Below are 12,243 nucleotides of genomic sequence, written 5' to 3'. Positions count from 1 at the left end.
CAGAAACTTGCAGTGGGCTGGATTTGGCCTGTGGCCCTTTGTTTACCCAACCCTGCTTTCACACCTTAAGAGGTTACTCTGGCTGCTGTGTTGAGAACAGACTAAAGCAGGGGACAACAAGAAGCTTGGTTTGGAAGATGTGATGGTTAACTTTTACGTGTCAACTTGACTGGGCCACAGGGTACCTAGAAATTTGGTCAAGTGCTATTCTGGGTGTGTCTGTGAAGATGTTTCTGGGTGAGATGAACATTTGAACTGGTGGACTGAGGAAAGCAGACTGCCCTGCCCAGTGTGAGTGGGTGGGCCTCACCCAATCAGTTGAAGACCAGACTGGAACAGAAAGGCTCAGTAAGCGGGAACTCCTTGCCTGACTGCCTCTGAGCTTGGTTTTTTGCTGCCTTTGGACTCAAACTGAAACACTGGGTCTCCAGTTGGCTGACTGGAGATATGGGAACTTGGCCTCCATAATCATGTGAGCCCATTCTTATAATGAATCTCTCACTATGTATATGGACACATCTTATTAGCTCTGTTTCTCTGGAGAACACAGAAGAAGCTCAGTTCATTTCAGAGATGATGGGGGCATGAACTAGCAGGGTTACAGCAGCGGTGTGAGAAGTAGCTGGAATATGGATGTATTTTGAAGCTGGAGCCAACATGAGTGGCTGAGGGGAGACAGGAACCAGGTGGGAGGGAGGAAGGGGCAAGTCAAGGGGGCTCTCCTAAGGGAAGCTGAAGAGCTGGAGATAAGAGGGGAACCACTTGCGTCTCTCTCAGAGATCTTGACAGATTCTGTTCTAGAAAACATCACTCTGGAAGCAAAAAGGGAACAGGCGGGCAGAGGTAGAGGAACCAGTTACAAGGCTGTTCAAACAATGGGCTGGTCACTCTACAAGGGGGGGGGGTTTCTGGCAGGTGCCCAGATGCCCATATGGGAATCTCCACCTTGCCGTCTTTTGTGACATTTTAATCCACTGCCCTGGTAGAAACTGGCCAGGGCGGTAAGAGCTCGCTTGTCACTTTGGGAACGGCCGTTGAGAATGGCAGTACGTTAACCAAGAGGTGCTTTGTCTACCTTCTACAATCCAAATAGCAACTTGGCACAGAAATGAAACTGCAACAACTTCCTATTATACATGGGGCAACTTCCCAGTTCTCAGACCTTGTTGCTTAGAGCTCCAAAGCTTGGATTTTGTTGCTGAAACCCTGAAGGTTGATTTCTCGACCTTCAGGGAACTGAGCTTCAGTCCAAACAATTGGGCCACTTGGTCACTGGCTCCACTCCAATTTTCTGCAGGCTTCTTAAAATCTCGTATTTCCTCAGTGAATGCCAAGATGAATGGAACCATGGTGGGGAGGGGTGGTTTAGAAATGAGTAATGAGAAGATAGCAGGGCCGTGAACAAGGTGAAGGCTGCCCTGCCCTCCCCCCTCAGCTGCTGCAGCACCTCAGGGGCCCCGGGACGCTGTGCGTGACCCGTTCACACTGTGATCGGTCTGCATCACCTGGACTAGTTGGCCGTGAAGGTGCGGAAGGTACTTACTTTGTGTTTGAAGCCCTCAAGCAGAGCCCCCGACACCAGGCCAGCTCCTTGTCCTTCCCCTTTCAGACACTGATGACTGTCTGTTTCTTTCAACCCCAAAGCTTTCCCTATACCCACAACTGTCTGCCGGGCCTTTGTCTGAATCATTTCTCTCCAGTGCTGCTCCAAACCCACCACATCATCCCTTCCAAAAATAGTCACTGAGTCTTTCAGATCAGCATGAGGAAGCCTCCATTAAAAAAACAACAAAAAAAAACTCAGCACCTAGTGATTCTGGTAACAGAAGAGATCTGTCCACTTGCTTTTCAACTGCTTCCCAACCTAATTTAGAAATTCAGAAAAAATCCAATTAATGAAAAATTACCCACAACTGCTACCCTACATAGCAACATTTGTGGTCTTTACCCTACACAGAAATATTCATTATATCAATATAGGCACATATCCCTAAAAGGATTTGTCAAAAACAATCTATTCCGGGGTGGTTAATAACTGAGCCACCCTCTGCTGGACTAATTTTCACTCTTCCAGTTCCCAAACATGCCTCCCGCTACTGTCCTTGGGACAAAATTCCCAGAGGTGAAAATCCTGGGCTAACAGGTAAGAAAGTCGAAAACTCCTGATATACCCTGTCAACCTGCCCTCGGCAGGAGTACCAGTTTACACACACTCCCTCCGGCAGTGGAGGAAAAAACGTTTTTCATCTGAAAAAGGAACAAAGGGCACTGTGCAGCTGCCCACCTGCAGAAGGAGAGGTGTGTGTCCTTGACCGTCTCGGGTCTGTGACCCAATGATGGCTTTAGGACGTGGGAACGTGCTATCAGCATAAAGGGACGGGCTGCTTCGAGTTAACTGATTCTGAAGAGCCAACCAAAATTCTTCTGGACACAGAACACCAAGTACAGCAAGGGAAGTAGGCTTTAAAAAGTGGAAGTTCTCCCTCGACGGGGCCTGGCTGGCTGTCTGGGGCTAACGTGGTAACCCTGGGTCTTCTGGCAAAGGAGCAAGGCGGCCAAGGTGAGAAACCAGTTGGTCGTAAACGCCCTGCACCACGCATCTGCCCCCTGACTGGGGGCACCGAGGGGCTGCAGACGGAAGCAGCCGACTTCCACTTCCTGCAACCACAGACGGGCTGACCACGACCCTGGCTGCCGTTCTCCTCACAGACTACAGCAACTTCAGGAAGAGGGTGTTTGAGGACGGGAGGCTTCGTGCCAACTAGTCATCATAGTGACATTTAGAGAAACCAAATGGAGGGAAATTCTTTGCTACCATCACTGAGATGTCATGGGACAATGTTTCAGTGCACAAAGGGAAGCGGAGAGAGGGCCAAGAAATTCGAGTGACCTTGAAAACCTTCTGCTGGAATAAAAAGCACAGCTAAGCCAAGAGTACTGGGCTTCCTACTGAAGAAAGAGCTGCTTTCCAAGGCCCCCATTCCCAGGGAATCAGCTTGTCGTAGGACCCATGGTGGCCGTGCAGTGGGCTCCTTGGGTGGCCAGACGCGGCTATTCCTCTCACCTGAACTCTACGCAAGTCTCGTCCCTCCTTCACAATTCGGGGCTCATCCAGACTAGGCTACCTGCCCCAGATCCGCCCCTGGCAGAGGCTGGAGGCAGGATAGACCCCACTCCACCTGCGGAACCCAGGGCCCACCCACATGTGCCCCGTACTTACCCCCCGAGAGGGTGGTTCCACCGAGTCAGAGATGCTGGGTCAGGCAGCAAGCTGCACGCTGCCTCAAAGACAGTGGGCGTGCAAAACAAACACGGACACCGTTTGGTAATCAATGGTTTTTTTTTTTTTTATCTTTGAAAATGGAAGCAAGTGTTTTGACAGAATACGATGGCCGCTCTATAAGAGCCGATCTAGGAGTAATTCACTGGTTTTCCTCTGGGATAGCACGGATTTAAAAAAAAAAGGCAAAACAGGAAAAATAATCCACAGAGCTTGAGGCGCCAACTGAGACTGGCGGGGAGTCCGTTCATTAAATAAGCCATACACTACACACTAAGATCAGGATAACTCACCCTCGCCCTCCTCTTCTCTCCGAACCGCATTCCCTACGGTGTTTCACCGCCATCAACAATTTTGTTCACTTAATTAATTGGGTGTCAGAACCTTAGAACACTTCTGAATCTTAAAAATGAAGGTCCTCAGCAGATTATGTTGATAAAGAAACACATACAGGTTTGAATATAAACCACTGTTATTGTTTTCTTAACACCTCATTATCCACTTTAATATTTAAAACACACATGCACGCACACACAAAACCACACCAAACATTCAGATGCCCTGAAACCATGGAGACGGCAATCCCAGGACTGGTAAAGAACACGGTACCTTCTTCTCTACCCAGACACGAGGACGGCTTGACCGTGCAGCCCAACCCACCGACGCCACGCTCTGCCTCAGCCCGGGTCCCCGCGCACAGACGCTTCCAGCCAGGCCCAAACCGTCCCCACGCCAGCAAGAGCACGCGCAAGCGTCCCTGCCGTGGTCCTAATGCATGACACGATTCACGTTCCACCACAGGCACTCAGCCCTTCCAAAGCAGAGGCTCCTTAAATCTTGTTTCTCAAGCACGCACTCTGAGAAAATGGAAATGGAGAGAAGTCCCAGCTAACCCGGGTGTGGGGCAGGCCATGGGAGATCAGTGTCTGGCCGGGGGCTGGGTAGTCTCTGTGCTCGGACCCAGCCACGGTGCAGCTACAGGGGGGCGCGGGGGAGTTCGTGAAGAGGGTGCGCAGGGACCAGCTGCACCATCCAAGCTACAGCAGACGTCTACTTCCTTCTCGACCCTTCACCCCAGTCTCAATATCAATATTCAACAGCACCCTCTGGCCTCAGCTTAGCAGAATGCAGTTAGCACCGAAAGGCAGGAGGAGGGAGGGCCGGCCGGCCGAGGGAGCCCTGAGAGAGGGGGCTGCATACAGGAGGGAGAAGAAAGGGCAGGAGCTCCAGGGGGCAGCACGGGACACGCGGGAAAGCAGAGGATCACGCGGGGCGAACGCTTCCCTCCAGGTCTCCTAGTCTGTCTCACCCCATCCCAGGGTACTCGGGAGCCAGGCCAGCTGCTGAAAGGGACAAGTAGGAACATCCCACAGCACGTGTGGCTCCTCGTCCTGGACACCCTTGTCAGGTACTGACCAAAACCTGGAACATGACGTTAAAGTGATGAAGGTAATAGATTCTATGTGTGTAACAAAACCGCAGAAACACATGCTAGTTTAGGTTCGATTATAATCATCTGAAGCACAGGATAACCAAGAAGCAAAGTTCCATTCTGGTACAACCACCCAATTTCTAGAAAAGAGAAAGGAAACGATTCGATATGAGCTTTTTTTTGATCAGAAGACTCAATGGAAAGGGAGGGGTGGGAATATGAATCCACATGATTTTTCAAGTCTTCCTTTTGTACAGTCATTAAGATGACCAGGTTTGTGCTGCAAAGAAGCCAGCACAGTGTGGCTACTGCTCTGATTGTTCTCAGATGAATGTTTATACAAAATAATATCTTCATTTAGTTTATAAACATACACAGTGCTGTCCCTTTCAAATTAAGGAGAAAAAAAAACCCCACACACAAATACTGCAAAGTAGCAAAATACAAAGAAAAAAAAGCTACTTTTGGTTTTGGCAACATTAAAAAAAAAAAAAAAAGAAATATAAAAAGCAATGTGGCATTGGTCCCTGTTTGTAAAAAACAAAAACAAAAAACCCAAAAAAAACCAAAGGTACTTGGGCAGGACACTGAATCAGAATTGGTTGGTTTTCTAAAATTCAGAATATCTGGGATTTTCAAAGTAGCACTTTTGTCTTTTAGAAGTTCACAAGTCACATAACACTTAAAACATCAAAAAAAGCTTTCTGGTAAAAAGCTCAGCTTTTAAATCACATTTTGTTTCTGCAAATTTGGGAGACGAGTTGAGTCCTTACTGGAATGTGGCCTATCGCTGGTCGACAGATCTGAAATGTCTCCAAGTGGCAGTGCCTCCCTTTCGCCCTCCCTGGGACCACACCAACTACCAGCCACGAGCGCGCGTTCTTGCTCCGTCTGCGGGGTGGGGGGTGGACCTTCAGGCTGCTATCTTTGCCATCTGCTGTTCTAACTTGGAAATACGCTCATCTTGATTGCAGATTGTGTCTTTTATAGATTTGATCTCTTTCAATATCTCATCCAATTTGGCTTCATTTTGCTAAGGAAACAAAAAAAGAGGGGAGGGAAGAGGGTGACTAGAAAGCAGCAATGTTCAGCACAGGTAGAATGCACGGGGTATAACTGTGACCTTCCATTTTGGAAGTGGCAGGCTGCAGCGGCCCCGCTGAGCCTTGTAGGCAGGCCAGGAATGCTGGCTGGGCCAACTGGCACCCACAGCAAAGCAACAGTGTATCACGGCTCCTGGCCCCACCTGTGCGCCTACTTGGATGGAGACTCCTGGGACACAACCAAACTGCAGGAAGAGATTGATCCCTGCAAGGCTGCCCCATATCCCAACCACCCCGATCAGCCAACTCCAGCAGGAGCATCTTCTATGTGACCAGGGTGACGGGTGACCCTCCAGAGGCTACTGAGCTCCTATCAGCTCCTAGAAAGGTCCTTGGGAAATATATCCCTTGCCCTGCCTGCTCCTCTAAAGAGCCTGAGCTTCTCCCTCGTGGAGCTGATTCTTCTGCAGGAAACCCTGCAGTCCCCAAAGTTGTGGTGCCTCATGTGGCTTGCTCGGTCACAGTCAAAACACTAGCTCCTGAGGGCACTTTGCCTCTTGTTTCTGCCACCTCCACATCGACAATTCCTGGCCCCTCCTGGCCCCCGAACTCCATTCTACAGCCTGCCAACGCCAGCCCCCTCTCCTCCCTGGCTCGACCCTGCTGCTCTCCCGTGGCCACAGGGGTCTTCACTGTCAGCCTCTGGTCTCCATCACTCCCCTGAAACAATTCTTGCCAAGATGCCCAGGATCATCTCTGCCTCTAAGTCCCACTCACCCCAGATCCTTCTGCCACTCAAACACTTAGCAACTTCTAAAATCTCTCACCACTCCCTCCTTCCTGGGACCTCATCTTCCCGGCATCGGTAACAGACTGACTTCTATCCTGGTCATCATAAAAAAGAGAGCTAAAGGAGTCAAACTCATAAATGTCACGTGATCAAGGTGGTTCCTACAAACAGTGCCTGTTACCATGACTGAACCCCATCCATCCAGCGGGGGCAGTGCCCGCAGACGCCCAGGCTGGCAGGCGTGTTCGGGAGGGCCAGGCCGAGCTGGCCCAGCACGCCCCAGGCCCTGCGGTCCTTACCACGCCGGCCGCGTCTGCAGTCTTCTTGGGGACACTGATCAGGTCGCACTTCTTGTTTGCCGTGGGCCTGCTGTCCAGAATGTTCTTCTTGACCACTTTGAGGTCCCTGTTTTTGCCGGGAATGTATCCGTGCTTCAGGGAGATGAGGAGTGGATCTGCATTCCTCCCCTCGAACCACTCTTCCGCCTCCAGCGCCGCTTCGGGCCCCGCCGTGTCAGGGTACAGGTCATCCTGGAAAAGGTCAGACTACACGAGACACAGTGGAGAAATCCACAGGTAAGGAAGGAAGCTCTGGGGTTTTTAAAACTTTTTAAAAACATGGATTGCAGAGACAACTGGGCACTTACCTTCCTGGGGACAGTCATGATAATAGGCTCACACTTTCTCTCGTGAAGTTTGAAGAATCTTCAAAGGAGAAATAAAGGCAAAGTTGCATTAAGTGAAACAGGAGGCCAAGTAACGGGCTTAATAATTCACTCGTACATTCTGTGTTTGCCCATCACCTCATCTGACGCATCCTGGGGAGCAGGCAGAATTCAGCATTCCCATTTCACAGAGGAGAAAATAGAAGCTGAGAGTAGCTATGCTAGGGAACAGCGGATAGGAGACACGAACAGAGGCCTATGCATTATGGTGACAGTCAAGTTCCAATTACCTGGGGGCAAATCAACTGTGGGGAAATGATTAACACCACCGACAATGAACCGCTTATGAGAAAATTACCAAGTCAGAAGACAATTACCAAGCCAGAAGACAATGAACACCCATGTCTCAAAGAGTACTTATGACCTGGATGCCACGTCTGCTGCCAACATGAAGTGGCTGAACTTTCGTTGAGTGTAAATAGGATTTTTAAAAAGGAAACGAAAACAATCCTACGAATTAAATGTTGGCATCCGAGCAAACCACATCATGCATAACACTCAAGAAAAGTCTGGAATTATCCAGGGTGTGGGAAGAGTAGGAAGACCAAGCCCAAAACCTGTGCGGTTGGCTCAGTGGTGGGAAGGCTGGCCTGGGTTGGATGGCCAGCTCCACCCCCCACACCTAGGCACGTGCCCACGTGACCCAGCCTCAAGCTCCTCATCCACATGGGGGGTAAACCAGCACCCGCCTCACAGCATGGGTATGAAGAGAAAGGGGATCCGGGCCGTGTGATTAGCACAGTGCCCAACACGTAACCAACACCCCAGAAATACTGAGGAAACAGGAGGCGTCCTGAATGACTTCCTTATACAGTCATCCCTCGGTATCTGCGGGGGATGGGTTCCAGGACCTGCTGTGGGCACCAAAATCTGCGGATGCTCAAGTCCCTTTCATAACATGGCACAGCATTTTATACTCTAAGTCATTCTAGATTACTTACAATACCCAGCACAATGTAAATGCTATGTGAACAGTTGTAAACACAAAGTAAATCCTACGTAAATGGTTTCCCATGCGCCACAAATTCAAGTTTTGCTTTTTGGAACTTTCTGGAACTTTTGTTTCCAAATATGCTCAATCCTTGGATTTGGAACTCGCAAATACAAAGGGCCGACTACATCTTTTAAACTTTTAGATGACAGTAAAATAAATGTGTTCCCAAATCCTGAATGTAATTTTGAAGTTCAGATTCAATCTGTTTTGAACCACATTTTCATTAGTTTGATTTAAGCCACAATTTAGAATTATCTGTGACAGCTTTCCTTCATTATTCTAGCTATAGAGTTGAAGGTATTATTAAAAAAACAAACAAAAAAACCCGTGCAGTGATTAATATAAAAAAAAGGGCTCATAAAAATTTCTTCTATTTTTAAAGACGTGTCAATTATTTATTTGTGTGACCAGGTCAGCACACTTAGAAAAATGTCCATATAAATGCAGTGTTATAAAAACTCCACAGAGTAGTCCAGAGAGGCGGAAGTTACAACACACAGCTGAGCTTCCTACGCCAAGCTAACCTAACACCCGCTGTGGATCTTTGTTTCTCTAGTTTCGGATCTGTGGGCTCCACAACCGGGTTTGGAACCTGGCTGATCCCTCTGCAGGGCAGGAAAACCATCCCTCATTTCCATCCCAGGGACAGGCTCTTCCTGGTTGCCTCCCAGGGGACGCTGGCCACAGCTGTAGCCTGAAGACAAGAGACCATGGTTTCACTACTTAAATTAGGGTGTGATACGCCCCAGTGAAGCCTCTTAACCGCTGCATTTCAAGTTTATCATCTGAAGGATGGGGAGGGCACAGCTGGATGAAATGATTTTGAAGGGTTTCTTCTTGCTCTCAAACTCCACGTTTCTAAGAACGGGCAGGAAACAAGATACTAATTCTATGATTCTACTGCACACACACAGGTAGAAAGACTCAGGAGTGGACACGAACGGCGTAAGCAGGCTGAACACTTTCCGATACCGATTCTTTACCTGGCAATCTCACATTTGTTGACATCGAGTCCCCTCTTGGGCATGTAACCCATCCCCCTCTGAGGCTCCTTGCTGCTGAATGTGTTGAGGTAGTGGACATACGGGGATTCGTCCGTGATCTCAAAATAGCGGATACTGCTGTCGCCCTACAAGAAATCGGAGACAGGTTTGTGTTTCACGTTAGCCGAAATATCTGATTTAGGTGGGTGTCTCTCTCCTCTATACACCCAGCACTGCCTGGGGCTCCGCTACGCTGGCTGACCTTTCCTCCCCTTAGGAGGCTTGCCTCGAGCACATGATGGTTTCTCTTCCTGGCAGAGCAAGCCCTCGCTTATGCAAGGCTAGCACGCCCTTTAAACAGCCTCCTCCGCCTCCTCCTGAAGGTTCTGACTTTCCTGCACTGAGTCTGGCACCGAGTCAGAGTCGGAGCGGAAAGGTTAACACCTCCACCCAACAACTGCGCGACAACAAACAAACAAACAAACAAACAGAAGACCAAGAGGGGCTAGCAGGCAATTACTGATTTTTCAGCATACCTCCACGGGCACAGACCTGAGGGCACTAACACCAGACAATCGGATAATAAGAAGTAAGATTTTTCTAATGAAGAGACATTGGTTTTAGTGAGTAACCTTTAACTTCAGAGGAGAAGAGGAGAATGCTATCCCATTACAATGTGTCAAGTTCTGTGATAATTGGGCTTAGAATGGTCAGATTTTTTTGAAGACCTGAAGCACGTGCTAGCCTCTCAGTGTAAATAACTGCAGCACAGTTACGTGAACCTGAACAATGAAGGCAATCCTGCCTGAGGGGAGAGATGTGTGTGTAAGAAGAAGTGATAAATAGCTAGGCAGTACTCTGCCCTAACAACCCTCTCCTTTCTCATATTTCCATTTGTTTCAATGATGTAACTATCTAAAGCAACGGAAGACAAGCTAATCATACACTATTTGTTTTCTACATACTCACAGTAACTTTCCACCCAGTGTTAGTAACATCTGGGTAACAATGCAGTCTATGGAAGCTGTTAACATCTCAAGTAAAATCACTTTCAAGGACACAGACAAGATCTCAGTTTCTAAATAACTGACCTATAAAAATGTCAAGCAGCCCACTCCATCAACTGTGAACAGAAGTAAAACACCCCCAGCTTCATCCCCAGCAAGGGACTATCTGACAGGTTTGGGGAAGGGAACACATCAACAGCTCCATTTGTATTAATTCATTTATTTCAACTACAAAAATTCTAAGGGAAACTGAGCCTACAGAAGAAGAAGGAATACTGAGGTCTTTACCTTCTAAACTCAGGTAACAGTACTGATAATAAAGCTACCAACACTTCAGTTAGGCAGGAATCACCAGGCAGCAGGAAGGTGTCCTGAGTTCAGTGCGGGGTCTTCTTGTAACAACTGTCACCTCCTGACACTGGAGTCAGGCCATGTAATTGCAAGGCCTGGGCCTTAACACTGAACTCCAGGAGCGAGAACCCTCTGGAGAGTCTCTGAGGCCCTCAAAAGCTTGTACCCACGGAGCACTATTCTCTATACAATTAATTGCTCATCTACTAAATCTCTGAAGGATAAACTTTTCTTCTTACAGGATTAAATTTAAGATCAAACAGCAAAATTACTGTTTACCTTTCCACATAAGTAAATGATACTGGTATCAGGGTCATAGAAAGGTAGCAACACCCCATTGCTAGTGTCCATTTCATGAAGAGCAATTGGTTCCTCCATATTTTTCTGGGAAAAAAAAAATACACACACACACACACACATTTTTAAAAGGTGAATTTTTATAAGATGATGCATTTTTCATCCCTAATTAAGTTAGCCATTTCCCTAAAATAATGAAAGTTTAAACAATGCACATATGATATTCATACATGTAATTACCAATAGGAATACTAGATGAGATCCAACTCACTGAAAATTGTGTTGATTTGGCAACATAATTAATGCACACATCAGTGTGATCCCATGACAGAGATGAGAGCCTATCTCCTTTGTGACTGCTTTCTTTTTTAAAAGTACTTTTTTCTTATTACAAAAATAAACTCATATTCTTTTAAAATTAGAAGGTACAAGGAAAAATAAAAAAATCATCCCATATTCTGTAACCCCACGGTCCAGTGGCGGATAGAAACAATTACCATTTTGGCCTATTTCCTTCCAACACAGAAGCACACACAGATTGGGATCATACCATATATGCAGTTCAGTACGTTTTTCCCACTTGTGCTGTCATGAACATTTTCCCAAGCATGACTATTTTGATTTAGACATTTGATCATGTTCTTTAGGAAATATTTTAACTAAGTTTAGAACTTATTTCCCAAGTCTAAAACACTGGATTCTTCACGCATTCTTTCTAAAATCTACAGTCAACACAGACTCCTTGGGAGTATCAAGAATGCATTTTTAAAATACATTTCGCAGTAAGTCTCCAGTGAGGATGAGAACTTCACATCCAACTTAAGACGAGCAGGAGTTCAGCAAACGACACTGAGAACCCTATCATCCACTGACCAACCCAAAGGCCCGCTCAGAAAAGAGAAAGCTCGAGGCTGGGGAAGGGGTGGCAGGGCTGGGTAGGGGCGTACCGGGTTCCAGAGGGCCAGCTGCCGCTCGCTCATGCGGCTGAAACCAGTGGTGAAGACGTTGCCGTCAGCCAGAAAGATGGCCCTCATGGGTCGGGCTCCTTCATGTGCTTTCTCCTTCTCCTGGGCGAGAGAGCAAAGAGGCAGCTTACACAGTCAGACTGCGGGAAGGAAAAGTGGGGGAGAGCGGGGGCTCAGACAGCGAACCCCGCCACCCCACATGGCACTCATGTCAAAGGTGTGTGTGAGTGTGCACATATGTGCACGAGCGTGTCAGTAATGGCCACCTCCCCTCTCTGAAGGAGGAGGAAACAAAGCGACACCAAGGGATCTGGCCAAGGCCCCTCGGCTGGTGAGCGAGCAATCGCGCCAGGTCGGGCGGGACTGAAAGGCCTCAG

The 12,243-nt window shown here is 47.9% G+C and overlaps 1 protein-coding gene across 2 annotated transcripts in view; it reads right to left on the bottom strand.

Moving 5' to 3' along the window:
• Nucleotides 1–4,771: 4,771 nt before the first annotated feature.
• The window catches only part of CORO1C (coronin 1C), a 79,967-nt gene continuing 72,495 nt past the window's right edge, over nucleotides 4,772–12,243 (bottom strand). For both annotated transcript variants that reach the window (XM_060118388.1, XM_060118387.1), the window contains 6 exons: nucleotides 11,849–11,968; nucleotides 10,884–10,988; nucleotides 9,247–9,392; nucleotides 7,192–7,249; nucleotides 6,845–7,090; nucleotides 4,772–5,745 (listed from right to left, as the gene is read on the bottom strand). In XM_060118388.1, the coding sequence (XP_059974371.1) occupies nucleotides 5,626–5,745; nucleotides 6,845–7,090; nucleotides 7,192–7,249; nucleotides 9,247–9,392; nucleotides 10,884–10,988; nucleotides 11,849–11,968 (795 nt within the window). In that variant the 3' untranslated portion in view covers nucleotides 4,772–5,625. The remainder of the gene's footprint in view (nucleotides 5,746–6,844; nucleotides 7,091–7,191; nucleotides 7,250–9,246; nucleotides 9,393–10,883; nucleotides 10,989–11,848; nucleotides 11,969–12,243) is intronic.

This window comes from Mesoplodon densirostris, chromosome 15, assembly GCF_025265405.1.
Source record: "Mesoplodon densirostris isolate mMesDen1 chromosome 15, mMesDen1 primary haplotype, whole genome shotgun sequence".
Lineage (NCBI taxonomy): Eukaryota > Metazoa > Chordata > Mammalia > Artiodactyla > Ziphiidae > Mesoplodon > Mesoplodon densirostris.
The sequence above is the reverse complement of the archived record's forward strand: the minus strand, read 5'-3'. Positions and strand labels throughout refer to the sequence as shown.